Genomic DNA, 16433 nt, shown 5'->3' on the forward strand with positions numbered 1-16433 from the left:
GATATTCAAAGCGGTTCCAAAGATATTATCATTTAAAGTGCATATCAAAAATGGAAAATTCGACCTGTACACAGGGGCATCAATGACCCTCAGTCATGAAAGGGTTAATCATAATTAAAAAAAAAGTGAACACTTCTATTTTTGAAAGCATTCTTACTTTGCAGCATTTTTCCACAATTGCCTAAAAGTTTAGAAGAGGCCGTACTGCAGACCAAAAAAGAAAATAAGGGGAGGCCTCCATGACTGGAATAGTTGGGAGGGACTCAGAGTTGGCTGGCCTATGAGAGTCGGGTAAGGATAGTAGGAGGGCTTGAGGGAAGTAGGGGTGGGGATTGAAGGGGAGGTACCTGTTTTTCTGTTGTGCTCTTCTCTCTCTTCGCCAGGACACAGAAGCAGGAGCATGTCTTTTATCCCTGCTGCGTCTGACGAGGAGGCTATGGAGCTGTTGCGGGCCGCGGCAGCCTCTCAGGGTCCTGGATGGCTCGGAGCACGAGTGGCGACGCTGCTGCAGGGACAAGCGGGCGCTCCGGTCCAGGAGCGAGCAGAGTCGTCTGGAGCAATCGGGGAGCGCTCTGTCATGCCGGTGGTCTCGGGGCTGCTGGAGCAGGCCAAGGTACAGGACCGGCGTACCAAGGGGTCGGGCAGGAGAAGAGGAGAGCCCGTTTCCCCCATGACTCAGGCCAGGGCTGGCACTCCCGGCGTGACGCGCAGCACGAGGCGCTCGCGCCCGCCCGCAAGGCTGAGTCCTGAAGACATCCCGCGGGCGCGGTGGCGCAAGAGGAGCCCCTCAGTGGACCCTGCAGGCCAGACCCCAGGGCGGCCTGCCGCTGCTCTTTCGTCTGGTCCTGGGAGGAATCCCAAAACGCGGCAGCGCCCGGCGGCGAGGAGGACGCGGCCTTCACTTCCGGTCACACCCCCTCCTTCTTCAGTACGTGTCGGAAGGGCAACGGCGACCCTGCATGGCGATGTGCCAGCCAGAGGGTCGGCTCATGGTGTCGTCGAGCGGGCAGCGGAGGTGGAAATGAGCAGAGGACGCAGGATGAGGTCGGTGGTTGGAGTGCCAGGGACGGAACAGCTTGGAGCTGGTTCAGCGGGACGGACGAGGCATGAACTGGAGCTCGGCCAATTGGATGATGCGATGTCACCCCCCCTTTTCTCAGACGTCAATCGGAATTCCCCGTGCACACATTGCCAATGCGGACACCACCAGAGGGAGTCCGGAGCATTGGAGGACGGTGAGCGGCGGGCCTCTCCACGTGGACATGGGGGTCCGGCTGACGGGTTCACAGCCCCTGGGCAGCCTGGTGAGTTGACACCTACGTTACCATTTCCAGCTTTATTGATGTCGGGTATCGGTGTAGAGGGTGTCGCGTCGGCGGGCATCGCGGCGGAGTCGGGGGTCCCGGCGTTACAGGCGGGTGCGGGGGATAGTTTGGCGGAGTTAGTGGGATGTTTAAAAGTGTTGGTGGGGCGGCTAGGCGGTTTCCCTTCCCAAGAACCGTCAGGTGTGGCGCCGGCCGCGGTGTGGGGGGGCAGTGTTGGAAGCGCTCCTGTTCTTCAAAACGGTGGGGGGTTAACCGCGGGGGCAGCGGTGGCAGTGGCGGCGGCGGTTCAAACAGACTCGCCAAAGGAGGTGGATAGGGTGCGTCTTGATGATCGTGCGCGCGGGGAGGTTTACGTTTGTTATGAGGGCCCGTTAGGGGCGCATTTAAAGCAGGAGGTAAAGGAAAGGATTTGGAAAGACGAGTATGTGGAGATTTTTTCCTTGCTTCCGCTGGAGAAGTTTAATTTGGATAAGGTGAAGCGGGATGAAACAAAAAAGGACGAGGAAGAAAAGAGACGGTACAGGTTGATTCCAAAAACGTTCGTCAATTGGATGCAGGCTTTTGCAATTTTGGCGAGTGTTATTGGGGAAAAGGCGCCAGATAATTGTTCCGGCTTGTTTTTTTATTTGGATGCGGTGGGGGAGGCGCATCGGGTTTATGGGGGCCAGGCCTGGCTTCGTTACGACGAGCAGTTTCGGCAGCGGAAAGCGGTGCGGCCGAATATACGGTGGGACCATAAGGACATAGCCTTATGGTTGAAAGTGACGGCACTTTATAAGCAGGGGCAGTCCTTTCCCGGGAGCGGGAACGCAGCAGGAACTTCCGGCGGAGGTAGTCAAGCCTCAGGTTCCAAATTTGGGACGTGTTGGCAGTTCAATGAGGGGCAGTGCAAATTTGGAGCGGCGTGTAAATTCAAGCATGCGTGTTCACATTGCAGCGGGCAGTCACATGGAGCGTCCAAATGTTTTAAAAAGGGTAAACGACAAGGGGGAGCCAGCGGTGCGTCTGGTTATGGGGGAGACTCCGGTGAAACTCATAAAGATGGCCCCCTTTCTAAGTAGGTACCCCAATAAGGAGGGGGCGCGGTTGATTAGTTTAGGTTTTGGTTCCGGTTTCGTTATTCCGCCCCCTTCGCATGAGGTCCCTTTAACGCAGCGCAACCTTAAGTCGGCATATCAGCATGCGGGGGTAGTCTCGGAAAAAATCCGGAAGGAGATTGATCTGGGCAGAATGGCGGGCCCTTTTAGCACGATCCCAGTTCCGGGTTTGGTGGTGTCACCGTTAGGGGTGGTTCCGAAACGAGAAGGTAACAAATTCCGGCTCATTCAGCATTTGTCCTTCCCGAAGGGGGCGTCGGTTAATGATGGCATTGACCAGGATCTCTGTTCTGTGGTCTACACGTCGTTTGATGCGGCGGTAGCGTTGGTACGTGGTTACGGAAGAGGAGCTCTGATGGCTAAAACTGATATTCAAGCGGCGTTCCGTTTGTTGCCGGTTCATCCGGACAGCCAGCGGTTGTTGGGGTGTTATTGGGACGGGGATTACTACATTGATCGATGCCTTCCCATGGGTTGTTCGTTGTCGTGCGCGTACTTTGAGGTTTTTAGTTCTTTTTTGGAATGGGTAGTCAGGGAGGTCGCCGGGGTGGAATCAGTTATTCACTATCTCGACGATTTCTTGTGCGTTGGCCCGTCGTGTTCGGGGGTTTGCGCAAATTTGTTGGAGACGGTCAATTGGGTGTCAAGGGAGTTCGGAGTACCCTTGGCTGTGGAAAAAACTGAGGGTCCAGTGACGACCATTTGTTTTTTGGGAATTACAATCGACTCCATAGCAATGGAGTGCAGATTGCCGGAGGATAAGTTGGGGATTTGCGGTTGGTAGTGGAACGAGCGTGTCGGATTAGGAAAATTACACTACGTGAATTGCAGTCCTTATTGGGGAAGTTGAATTTTGCTTGCCGCATCATGCCGATGGGCAGGGTTTTTTGTCGGCGGTTGGCAGCGGCGACGGCGGGGGTTGGGGAACCCCATCATTTCATTCGTCTGGCGGCGGAGCACAAGGAAGATTTGCAGGTCTGGCTCCATTTTCTGGCACAGTATAATGGGCGCTCTCTTTGGATGTCCCGAGCGTTGGATAGCTTCGATTTGGAATTGTTCACTGATGCGTCTGGGGCGGTGGGGTTCGGGGCGTTCTTTAAAGGTCAATGGTGCGCGGGAAAATGGCCGGTTGCATGGGTGGAGGCGGCACTGACGCGTAACTTGGCCCTACTCGAACTGTTTCCCATCGTGGTGGCGGTCACCATTTGGGGAGACAGGTTCCGGGACAAAAAAGTGCGTTTTCATTGCGACAATTTGGGGGTGGTGATGGCTATAAATAATACTTCGGCGTCGTCCCCTCCAGTGGTTCGCTTGTTGCGTCAGTTGGTGCTTGCCTGTTTGAGTTTAAATGCGTGGGTGGTGGCGGTGCATGTTCCCGGGATAGAGAATTGTATTGCTGACGCGCTTTCTCGCTCGCAGTGGGATCGTTTCCGGCAGCTGGTCCCGGACGCGGAGTTAACGGGGGTGGACTGTCCCAGTCATCTGTGGGAGCTGGTATCCAGGCGGCAGGTGCATTGATTAAACGTTCGCTGGCCAGTACGACGTGGTCGTCGTATGCTGCTGGATGGAGGCAATGGGAGGAGTGGGTGAGATCTTTGGGTGATGTGTGCTCGGACGATGATAGGATGGTGGCCTTGCTGTTTTGGTTGGGGGATGCGTTTGCCCGGGGTTGCACGGTCGCTAAGGTTAATCGCTTCGTGGCGGCCATTGCTTTTGGTTGTAAATTACGGGGGTTGGTAGATATCACGAAGCGTTTCTTGGTGGGCCAGGCATTGAAGGGGCTGAGACGGGGTGTAGTGGTGAGGGATAAGAGGCGTCCCGTGTCATTTCAATTGTTGTGTTCACTGGAGGTGGTGGTGCGGCAGGTGTGTCGTTCAGAGTATGAGAGCAAGCGTTAGCCTTTTTTGGAGCTTTTCGGGTAGGGGAATTGGTTTCCCCCAGTTCGGTAAAAGCGGGGGGGCTTGCTGCAGGATAATGTCGATTTGTATGAAGACCGGGTGGAGATAGTGTTGCGATGGTCGAAAACGGATCAGGGGGGGCGGGACATCGAGTGGTTTTGTTGGCGGTCCCAAAAAATCCAGTTTGTCCAGTGTTGTGCGTCAAGGAGTACTTGGTGGGTTTAGATCTCTCAGACGGGCCGTTGCTGCGGCACGCGGATGGCTAGTTTCTGTCGCGGTATCAGTTTATCTCGGTTTTCAAAAAGTGTCTTGTGGCTAGCGGGGTGCAGGCGGAGCAATACTCGTCTCATTCTTTCCGTATAGGGGCAGCGACGGAGGCGGTGAGATGGGGTTTAGATGATGCAGGCGTGCGGCGGATAGGGCGTTGGGAGTCGGCGCGTTTCTTTTCTTATGTGCGCTTGGACATGTTGTGATATGTTAATGTATAGCATGTTCCGGGTGCGTGCGTTTCCGCCTGAGTATTAATGGTTCGTGGCAGCAAGAGGTGGTGCGTGTATGTTCTTCATTTGTTTTGCAGCCCGTGACTCATGCATGGTGTGGATTATGGGACACTCTTTTGTGTACTGGGGTGCCCTTCGCGCAGATGTACGGCCGGACGGTCGACAGCTCAGGATTCCGCGGGACGCGGCGGTTGTGAGGTGGATGGGTATACGGGGAATGACATGGAACAGGGTATTGCCCGAGTTTCACAATTTTGTACTGCTTGACAGGGCGCCGGAGGTGCTGGTGTTGCATGTGGGAGGCAACGATTTGGGCATACGCCCTTTCCGGGAGTTGGTACGGGACGTCAAGCATGATTTGCTCTGCTTATGGGCTACTTATCCTAAATTGGTGACGGTGTGGTCCGAGATGGTCCCTAGGAAGAGCTGGCGGATGGCCCGTTCGGTGGGAAAAATTAACAAGGCTCGCATTAAGGCTAACAGGGCCATATCGAGCTTCGTGGCGCGTAATGGTGGGGTTGCGGTGCGCCACTGGGATCTGGAGGCTGGGACAGGCAGCTATTGGAGAGAGGATGGTGTGCACCTCAATGAGGTGGGGATGGATATGTGGAGTCTGGCTTTGACTGATGGAATTGAGCGAGCGGTGGGAGTGTGGAGGAGCTCGCAGGCGTGAGGTGGTCAAGGCCTGTTTCGCTTTGGCGGGGGGGAGTCCTTGAAGTAGGTCGTAAAAAGTGGTGGGGGGAATGCATCACGGGATGCACCCCCAATTTGTCGGCTTCTTAGGGTGTTACCCCTTTTTGAAAGCTGGGTTATATATATGGTGGTCATCTGCAAAAGGTAATTGGTGCCCCCGGGCCGGGTTACGGCTGGGGGTAAGGTATTGGTGGGCAGATGGCCAAAATTAAGTATCGGTGGCTTCAAGGACTTGCCCCTGTCATTCTGGTTGGTTAATAATGTTGTGACCCTGATAGGGTCGCAGTGGGTTATTTAATGTTATGATGAATCCCTTTTTGGGGATTCAAAAAGTTATGGTATTTAAAAAATTCATTGTTATTTAAATAATAAACGGCTGCTGTGGCCATAAAAATCCAACTCTGTTTCAGTGTCTGCTTTGGGAAGGGTAGTATTACATAAGGGGAGAAGTGACTCGACTTATTTGAGTCATGCACAGTACTGTATATAGTGTATACAAAAAAATAGAGGAGGAAAAGAAGAAATAATTTTTAAAAATTGGTAGATAAATTTTTTTTTTAAAACTAGTATAAAAAATGGACTACAGTAAATTTGGCATAAATCTGTAGTATAAAAAATTTGCTAAAGAAACTAATGTAAAAAAAATACTAATTATGCCATTAAAAATCTAACTAACTAATTATCCCTAATGCTATTTTTTTTAGGAAAAAAAACGTATTTAAAAAAAAATTGACAACTGTACATTTTAACTGCATTGCAAAACCGGTAAAAAAAAATACGTAACAAAATTCAGTGAAAAAATTTTACACCAATAACACTAACGTTTTTTTTACTGAACGAACTTCAGAAAAAAGTATAACTGAATGTCTGCAACTAACATATCCTAACGCTATATATTAGTAAAAAAAAAAACAACCTGCAGTATGAAAAAATGACAGTAAACTTACAGAAAAGCTTCCCAAATACTATATAATAATTTTTTTCAAAATGGACATCGCTTTTGCTATCCGCTAACCTAAACGTCTGTTTTCTTAACTACATACCTATGTAGGTTACTGGCTACAACTTACTACTATTATATAGGGTTTTTTTTTTTTTAATATAAAAAAAGATCGAATCTGCACCTAAAAAGAGCAAAGCTTCTGATCAATGATGTGTGTCACTGATCAGTGCTCAACGACAGCAGGACACACACAGGAAGATGGTTTGTGTGCAACAATAATAAAAAAAAGACAATAAAAAGGAGCAGACATGTTTATCAGTGATGGCGGTCACTGATCATCGGTTGCAGGAGACACACATGGAGATGGGAGATGATGCAGTTAGAAAAATTATAAGATTAAAAAAAAGCCCCAAAAAAACCTGCATAAAAAAATTATCACAGTTGTTGATTTAGCGATGGCAGTCACTAATCAGGACTCAGTGGCCACATGGCGCACACAGGGAGACAAGTGCACCACAAAAAAACAAATGCTGATCAGTCATGTTTGTCACAGCAGAGACAAGTGGATGGGGAAATGGAAAAGTAGGTGTAGAACAATTAGGGGGGACTGGCGGGGTATATAAAAAACAAAACGCTGAACCTGAAAAAAGGGGCTGATCAGTGATGCATCACTGATTAGCACTCAGGGACCGGCAGCACACAGGAAGGAGAGCAACAGGAATAACCAAGAGTGCATCTTTGCATCACCACTTCAACCACCAATGCTCGTTAGGACAAGCCACACAGCAAAGTATACACAGCTATCTTTGCCCATTCCTAACCGGAATAATTGGGCAGAGGGCTGACCGTTATTTGTAGAATAAAACCGACAAATCGCAGTGCACAGGGAGGTGGTACAACCACCGCCCCCTAGTACATGGTGGTGATTAATGCTGTCCTATACAGCACCGATCACCACCAAGTGCTGCGACTGGATGGTCAGAATCGCAGCGATCGCTAATTCTGGGGGGGTTATGATGGCCCCCTCGGCAATAACTAGAGATGTCAGGGAAAGCAGCCACCCTACTCTGTCGCTGTGTCATTAGACACAGTGATTACTTCCCACTCTATGGCATTATGCAAATGGCAAATGTCGGGGTGAGTTTAAAAAAGTAGCTTGGTCAGAAATTCTGCTTCACCATGTGGAAGTGAAAGCAAGATCTGAGGGAACTTCATTACATCTAACCAAGCAGTTACCTTCTGTCACGTAGGGTGCGTGGACCCACTGGGCCGTACCGCCTTGACGGTATAGCAGCTGGCCAACAGGGTAGAAGTCAAAGTCTATAGTTCGAATAGGTGTACCTGTGGTAACTTCAGACAGTAGCAAGATAGGCTCGGATGGGACCTCGGCAGCAGGCTGATACCAGGTGTGGTGTAACAAGGCAGGTCTAGTACGCAGCACAACACGACTCCAACTCTCAACGGTACTTGGACCAGGATAGCATGGGACACAGGATACAGGTAGCAGGAACGGGAACACTGGTAACTGGAAAACACTTAAGGGACCATTTGCAGAGACGATCATAGGTAAACCACAACAACGCTCAGGCAATGCAGGAAGAGGCAGGGCCCTTCTTATAGTCCAAGGTCCTCATGGGCTAATTTGGCTGTCTAATTCAGGTGCGCGCGCACCCTACTTAGAGTGAAGGGGAAGGGAACGCTGGCGTCCCCTGAGGAGGAGATGCGGGCCAGCGCTCACTGATTCATGGCTGAGGCCGTCAGGTGGTGAGTAAACCTTACGGCCCGCAGCCATGGGTGTTACACCTTCTACACTGCACATGGCTCACAACACTCATGTATTGGAAAGTTGTAATTTGATACAAGTGGAAGCATCAACCCCTATCACAAAAAGATAATGAAGAATAGTGAATTACTTCCCTAACCCACTTAACTACACTCCTGAGAGAGGAGGACCTAGACTAGAGGGTAATACCTCTTCTGTTTCTTTAACCCCTTCCCGACACCCACTGTATATATACGGCGCTGTCGGGCAGGGGTTCCCACAGTACAGTTACGTTGCGGTGATAGTGTGGGCTCAGGAGCTCACCCATACCATCACCGCCGGGTGCCAGCTGTATGTTACAGCTGATACCCTGATGTAATGGCTAGGACTGGAGCCAGTCTTCGATCCGACCGATTAACCCCTCAGATGCTGCGCGCAATAGAGATCGCAGCATCTGAGGGGTTTTAAGCCACCGACACCCCAGCAACGTGATCACTGGGTTGCTGGTGGCTGCAATGGCAACCGGAAGCCTAATACTGACCTCCCGGTCTGCCAGCTATGGAAGCCTCCTATGCTTGGTTTGGAGGTGGGGCCTAAGAGGCTTCCGTTACCAATAGCAAAATGGCATCCGCTCAGCTTCCGGCTCAGAAGCTGAGCCGCCCTCAGCAGTGAGTGTTCGCTGTATGTTACAGCGGACACCCTGCTGTAACGACAGGAACCGGAGCTAGCTCTGATTCCTGCCATTAACTGCTTAGATGCAGTGATCACTGCATCTTAGTGGTTTGTAGTAAATCGGCAGCCATGCGATGGGAGGGCTGCCGACTGCTACTATGGCAACAGGAGGCCTAACAATGGCTTGCTGTCAGTGAACGACTGACGGTTCTAATTCATTTCTCTACATACGTAATGCAATGTTTTAGAAGAGCAATCAAACCATTGGATCTTCAAGTCCTCTAGTGGGACTAAATAAAAAGTGAAAAAAAGTAAAAATAAAAGTTGTAAAAAATAAGTTTCAAGTAATAAAATAAAACACAATCGCCCTTTTTCCCTTATCAAGTCATTTATTATTGAAAAAATAAATCAACCATACATATTTGGTATCGCCACATCCGTAATGGTCTAAACTATAAAAAATATTATGTTTTTTATCCTGTGCAGTGAACGCTGTAAGCAAGTAAGCAAAAAAAAAACAGAAATTCCGGTACTGTTTTTTTAGTCACTTTGTCTTCCAAAAATTGAAATAAAAAGTGATAAAAAAGTCACATGTATGCAAACATGGTACCTATATAAACAAAAAACAAGTCCTCATACAGCTCTTTCGACGAAAAAGTTATAGCTCTTACAACACGGTGACTGAAAGAATACATTATTTTTATAAAAGTAATTTTATTGTGCAAAAATTTGTAAAGCATAAAAAAGTGCTATAAATTTGGTATCGCCGGAATCGTATTGACCCGCAGAATAAAGTTAACATGTAAAATATAATGTGTGGTGAACGCTATGAAAATAAGACAAAAAAAATATGCCAGATTTGCTGTTTTTTGGTCACCTTGCCTCCCCAAAAAAAAGGATAAAAAGTGATCAAAAAGTCGTATGTACCCCAAAATAGTACCAATAAAAACTACAGCTCGTCCCTCAAAAAAACAGCCCTCATACCACTACGTCCATAAGTTACGGCTCCCATTCAGGAAAGAAAAATATGCAGTTGCGCAGGCCCAAAGGGAAAATTTATTCTTTCGAGTGCCGATTTGATCAAGGACCTCAAATTAGGGAACCAGGATGGGGCGGGCTCAAACATATCTGCTGGAAGTGAGGGTGCCCGTATTATACCAGGACAACACTTTCCCAGCAAAATTCCCAAGACTGCAAAGGTGTAGCGTGTATACCAAAAAGGGGATAAGAAAGGACACCATTTTTCAGTGCAACACTGGCCTGTGCAGAAAAGATTGCTTCTCATCGTAACAAATATCTATGGAGTATATTATTTTTTTTATTATACCACCTGACTATGCTCCTGATGCCTAGCTTACATATGCTCCCACATTATAAACTAAAATACCAGTAAAACTCCAAACAAATCTATTACCATGCAAAACCCAAGCTCTAAATTGCGCTCCTTCCCTTCTAAACCCTACAGTGTCCCCAAGCAGCAGTTTACTTCAACATATATGGCATCGCCAAACCAGTGAGACCCTTTTTAATAATTTTTGGGGTGTGTCCCCAGTAACACAAGCTGGGCACGACACATTTGCCACTGAAATTGCATATCTGGGGGGGGGGGGGGGAATGAAATTTTTACTTTGCACCATCCGTAGCACAATCATTTATGGGAAAGACCTTAAAACGTATTGTTTCCAAAATGGGGTCACTTCTCAGGGGTTTCTTTTATTATTTCACATCAGAGTCTCTGCAATTGTGAACCAATACTTTGTAAGTCGCCAAATTAGGCCTCAATTTCACTCCTGAGTACTATTGATCGTCCAGGAAAAATATTAGGGCCACATGTAGGGTGTTTCTAAAACCAGGAAACACAGCATAATAATTAGAGAGCTGTCTTTTCATGGTGGCACATATCTATGGGAAAATTGCCATTTTCACTTTGCAACATTGAGTGTATACTAATTTCTGTAAAACACATGCAGGGTTAACATTCTCACTACACTCCTAGATGAATACCTTGAGGGGTGTATTTTCCAAAATGCGCCCAGAAACCAATCCAGCAAAATCGTCACTCCAAAAGCAAAATGTCGCTCCTTCTCTTCTGAGCTCTGCCGTGTGCCAAAACAGCCGTTTGTGACCACATAGTTATACCACACAAATAGTTATACCACACAAAATAGTTTTCAAAATGTTTAATTTTCTCAACAAATAAAGGAAAAAGAGAACCCCAACACTTGTAAAGCAACTTCTCCAGAGTACGGCAATACTCTGGAGAAGTTGCTTTACAAGTGTTGGGGTTCTCTTTTTCCTTTATTTGTTGAGAAAATTAAACATTTTGAAAACCATTTTGTGTGGTATAACTATTTGTCTTACAAGCAGATACATTTAAATTTATAAAAAGACAAATTTTTGCACTTTTTTTTTGTTACATTTTGGTGGTTTTCACAATTAAATACTGGATGTATTGACCAAATTTTACCAGTAATATAAATTACAATGTGTCACGAGAAAAAAAAATCTCAGAAGCGCTTGGATAGGTAACAGCATTCCAAAGTTATTACCACATAAAGGAAGATATTTCAGATTTGAAATATAAGGCTCTGTCAGGAAGGTCAAAAGTGGCTACAGCGGGAAGGGGTTAATGCGATCACCTCTCAGGGCCCAGGAGTTTCTGTGCAGGGAAACTAAATTTGTTCTGTAGATCCCTTTTAACATCAGTCCCCGGTGGAGAAGTTGCAGGCTGGCCCTATTCAGCTTTTGCTATGATGTTTCCATGTTAAGAGCCTGTGGTCTCCTCCACAGTTTTTTTGTTTTTGTTTTTTTACAATGGTGTGGCTCAACTCTATGCCAGCAGTGCAGAACACCTTTTGCTACACTGCGTTGTGGCTCCACCTATGATTTTGTGTGTTCTAATAATGCATGCTATTCCTTTTTTTTGTTTGTTTTAACCATGTACAACCCCTTCAAGGGGCTCTACATGGCGATTAAAAATTATGATTGGCTTCTAAGTCTAAAAAATCAAAAGGCTAAACGCCTTGAGCTCCGCTGCATAGACATAGATTTTGAAAAATACCTTTCAGGCTGCCTGCTGCCACTAGATGGAGCACAGTAGCTTACTGCATACTGTGTTACTATTGAGTTTTGTTGCATGTAGCCAATTTGTAAAGTACATAATTTTCTGTAAACGCTTCAATGAGTTCACATGCGTAAATTCTGTAGTCGGTCAGTACACAGTCTAGTGTAAACACTTTCTTTATTGTACTGTAATGTTGATTTTTATTTTGGTGACTAAAAAATTTTGTGACGTAAGAAGTTTTTGTCAGTGGTTGTCTGGGAGCCCCACAAAATGCTGAAACGATGGGGCAGAAGTTGTCTGCTCAGCGATGTTTGCCTTGGGGGTTAACAGTGTATTTTCCATACAGCGCACACTCCTCTGCTTGCCTTTATTGGCCATAAATGCACTGCTTCTACTAGGGCTGGGTGATTGAATTAATTTGATTTATTCGCCCTCAAGGACTTTCACAATTCTGTTTTTTAACAGAATCGTAGAATCGATTCTTTAGTGGCGCCGTCCTGCAGGGGAAGCTCCGCCTGCCGCTTCGTCACTGCCTTTTCTGCCCAGTCTGGTCTCTGCTTCCCCACGGAACTGCTGTCCTGTAGTGAACAAAATGATGCAGTACGGCACAGCAGCTCAGTGGGTAAGCAGGGACTCCTACTACATAGCCACGTCGCCCTGTGGATACCGCCCCGCTGTAGTCAGTACCCCTCTTGTAGATCGCACCACCACCCCCTTTGTACCTTGTAGATCGCACCCCCCCCCCTTAAACCTTGTACAACGCACCACCATCCCTTTTACCTTGTAGGTCGCACCACAACCTCTCCCCCCCCCCCCCCTTATAGATCGTGCCGAGGTAGATCCCACTAGGACCTGAATGCCCAGCCAAAGCGTCGACAAACTCTGGCCAGGGATTCAGCTCCTAGTGGCAGCTACAGCGGCGCGATCTACAAGGGGTGGAGGTGGTATCTACAAGGGAGGCGGGTGGTGCTTCAATTTACAAGGGGTGGGGGTGCGATCTACAAGGGAGGAGGGTGGTGCTGTGATTTACATGGGGTATGGGTGCGATCTACAAGGGAGGCGGATGGTGCTACGATTTAAAAGGGGTGAGGATGCGATCTACAAGGGGGGCGGGTGGTGCTCTGATTTAAAAGGGCTGGTGGTGCAATCTACCGGGGAGGGGGGGGGGGGGGTGGTGCTGCGATCTACATGTGGAGGGTGGGGGTGCTATCTATAAGGAAGCGGGTGGTGCTGCGATCTACAAGGTGGGGTACGATCTACGTGGGGCGCTATCTGCAAGGGGGTGTGGTGCTGTCTAAATTGGCACTGTGGCACTATATTGGGGGGGGTTGGCACTATGTGGTCACTCACTACATGTGGGCATTGTGGCACTATGTCACTATATGGGCACTGTCACTATGTGGGCACTGTCACTATATGTGGTCACTATGTCACTATATGTGGGCACTGTCACTATATGTGGGCACTATGTCACTATGTGGGCACTGGGCACAGTCACTATGTTGGCACTTTCACTATATGTAGGCACTGTGGCACTATATGTGGGCACTGTGGCTCTATGTCACTATATGTGGGAGCTGGGCCACTATGTCACTATATGTGGGCACTGGCACTGTCACTTTATGTAGGCACTATGTCACTATATGTGGGCACTGTAGCACTATATCACTGTAGGTGACACTGATGCTAAATGCACATGAAAATCTGACCGTTGATGGCAGTTTTTTTTCACCGTTATGTGATTGTAGCCTAAATGACTATGCTTCCAGGAGTCCCGTTTACATGTACCGTGATCGTGCCGCAAAATCCAGCTGAGACACGGACCTTTTTTCACAGTCCAAGCACGGTCGTGTGAATCCGGCAATGTCTGGGACAGGCTGTGGTGGTGACGGGTAGAGAGGGATGTTGGTGCACTCAGTGCCTCATTGATTATAGTTTCTGTTAACATGTTCCCTGCCGGGAAATACAAGTTATAATCCATTAGATAGACATTTTTCTAATTGTATTTATGATAAAATAAAGTATTTGCAGAGGTTAAAAATTGTGAAGTTACGTACAATGATTATAGGAATATATGTTAAAAAGTTATTTATATAAAGAAAATGTTATTAAATTATCTCATGGTATTACTGTTAAATAAACAGAAAAAAAATAAGAAAAATCGAGATTCAAATAGAAAATAACCCAAAGTGTTGAAAAAAAAATAGAGATTTGATTTTTTGGCAAAATCGCCCAGCCCTATCTTCTACTGTATTCCAGCAATCGGTGGGGACTTCACCACTCTGAGCCCCACAGTTCTAAACTGTTGACTTGTTACTTTGATATTTTAGAAGTTTGTTGAAACAGCCTGTTACCTTTTGAAGTGTAAGCAAAACTGTATGGAATGGCAGTAAAATTATAATATCGACATAAGACGAGAGTTAACATAACTCATTCCAGGTTACTCATACAGTAGGTGTACATGGTGAGCAACCTCTTTTTCTAAAATATTTAATATTGCTGCATTCATTTACACTATAGTTGAAAAAGATACAGGTCTATAAAGTTCAACTTTTCTCAATCAATTATTATCTTGAAATCCTTTTTATTTGTTGCCTTGTTTGTTTATATATTAATTAATTTTATTTTTTTTCAGGCCAGAGACGAACAAGTGAAGCAAATGCTCAGAGTGATATCTCGAGAGATCTGTGAGCTTGACATAAGTGACTGCTATTGGTTGAAGTCCCCTACTGTGGATATTGTGTCGAATTGTAGAAAACTTCTTAAATTGGATATGGCTGGCTGTTCTGTAACCTCTATTCAGTTATCGAAGATTCTTACAAATCTAATTTTTTTGCGCTCATTATCTATTGACATCCATGTAGGTTTTGACTCGGGACAGCTGAGTAGTGAGTGCAGAACAACCCTAGGGCACTTAAGAGAACTGAAACAGACTCTCTATGTTCCATCTTATGGCGTTGTGCCCTGTTGCACTAGTCTTGAAAAGTTGCTTCTTTACTTTGAAGTCTTGGACAGAACTCGTGAAGGAATGGTAATGTCTGGTCAACTGATGGTAGGAGCAAGTAATGTACCTCATTATCAAAACCTGAGGCTATTTTATGCCCGTCTTGCACCTGGATACATAAATGAAGAGGTTGTTAGATTGTACTTGGCAGTTCTTAGTGACCGTACTCCAGAGAATCTTAGATCTTTTCTTATATCGGTTCCTGAAAGTTTAACAGCAAGTGGAGCTACAAAAAATCTCTTTGAATCCATGGCAAATAATGTAACATTGGAGGCATTCCAGTTACCAAAATCATGGCTTAATGGATCTTCTTTATTCCAGCACATGAAATTTAGTTGTCCTTCATATTTGAATTTTAGCCGCTGCATGATTTCTGGTGAACAGCTTACTCAGAGGATTTTAAATGGTGGAAGAGACTGTAAGAGCCTTGTCAGTTTGAATTTGAGGGGTTGCACATTTTGCCTTACTGCAAATGTACCTTTTAAAAAAATAGAAGATGATATAGATTGTTCCGTTTTAGATAGATTAATTTCTGCTTGTCCAAACCTTGTACATTTGAACTTATCATCAGCACACCATCATAGTTCAGATACATCTGGGTTACATCTTTGTGACGTACTCTCACAGCTTAAGACTTTACGTTCACTGTCTTTGCCAGTGTGTTCTATAGCAGATAACAATAGACCAGGCAAAAATCTTTTTCAAAGTTCTGGACCGTCTACATCCTGCACAACAGCTATTACATTTAGCAAAAAGGTGCGTATTGGAGCACAAACCTTTCCAAAGTGTTCTGAAGAGCAAGATACGCTTAAATTACAGTCTGCATTCTGGAAGCTTCTAAAGGGAATACCAGCTTTGGAGTACTTAGAATTGATTGGCTCTAATTTCTATTCAGTTATGCCTCGAAATGATCTAGCAATACGAAATACTTACCCACCATGTAAGCGTTCCCACACAGTGAGTGATGCAGATGTCGCTGCAATCGGTCATCTCTTTTCTTTACAAAGCCTTACGCTAGCTCAGCTGCCGGGAATACTTACAGGCTCTTGCCTTGTGAGCATTGGCAGGAGCTGTCAGCAACTGCATACGCTGTCACTGGCAAATTTTGGCATGATGGGCAAAGTTATGTTCATGTCTTCTCTGTGTGAGATGTTGACTCACTGCAAGTATTTGAAAGATCTGAGGTAAGAGACCTTGATTTCCTGTTTCTGCAACTGTGCTTGTTTATTTTATTAATTTTATGTCTCTGTATTTTACCAACATATTATTCAGCTCTGTACGGATTGTCATTACTAACGTCAGTCCCTGTTTGCAGTAGGCCACAATCTTTTCTCTATAATTCTCTCACATACACACCAGGACCAATTTTATTGGAAGCCTCATATCCTATCAGTATGTTTTCAGAGTGCTAAAATGTTACGACACCTTTAACCCCTTAATGACCAGGCCTTTTTGCACGTTAATGACCAAGGATT

At 46.3% G+C, this 16433-nt stretch overlaps 1 protein-coding gene across 3 annotated transcripts in view; it reads left to right on the plus strand.

Moving 5' to 3' along the window:
• FBXL18 (F-box and leucine rich repeat protein 18) overlaps positions 1 to 16433 on the plus strand; it is a 250202-nt gene that overhangs the window by 220288 nt on the left and 13481 nt on the right. For 2 of the 3 annotated variants that reach the window (XM_075830009.1, XM_075830011.1), the window contains exon 3: positions 14590 to 16142. In XM_075830009.1, coding sequence (XP_075686124.1) covers positions 14590 to 16142 — 1553 coding nt within the window. Of the gene's footprint in view, positions 1 to 12542; positions 12577 to 14589; positions 16143 to 16433 lie in introns of those variants that run through there. The other variant, XM_075830010.1, reaches the window with a different exon arrangement.

This window comes from Rhinoderma darwinii, chromosome 6 (assembly GCF_050947455.1).
Source record: "Rhinoderma darwinii isolate aRhiDar2 chromosome 6, aRhiDar2.hap1, whole genome shotgun sequence".
NCBI classification, from domain to species: Eukaryota; Metazoa; Chordata; class Amphibia; order Anura; family Rhinodermatidae; genus Rhinoderma; species Rhinoderma darwinii.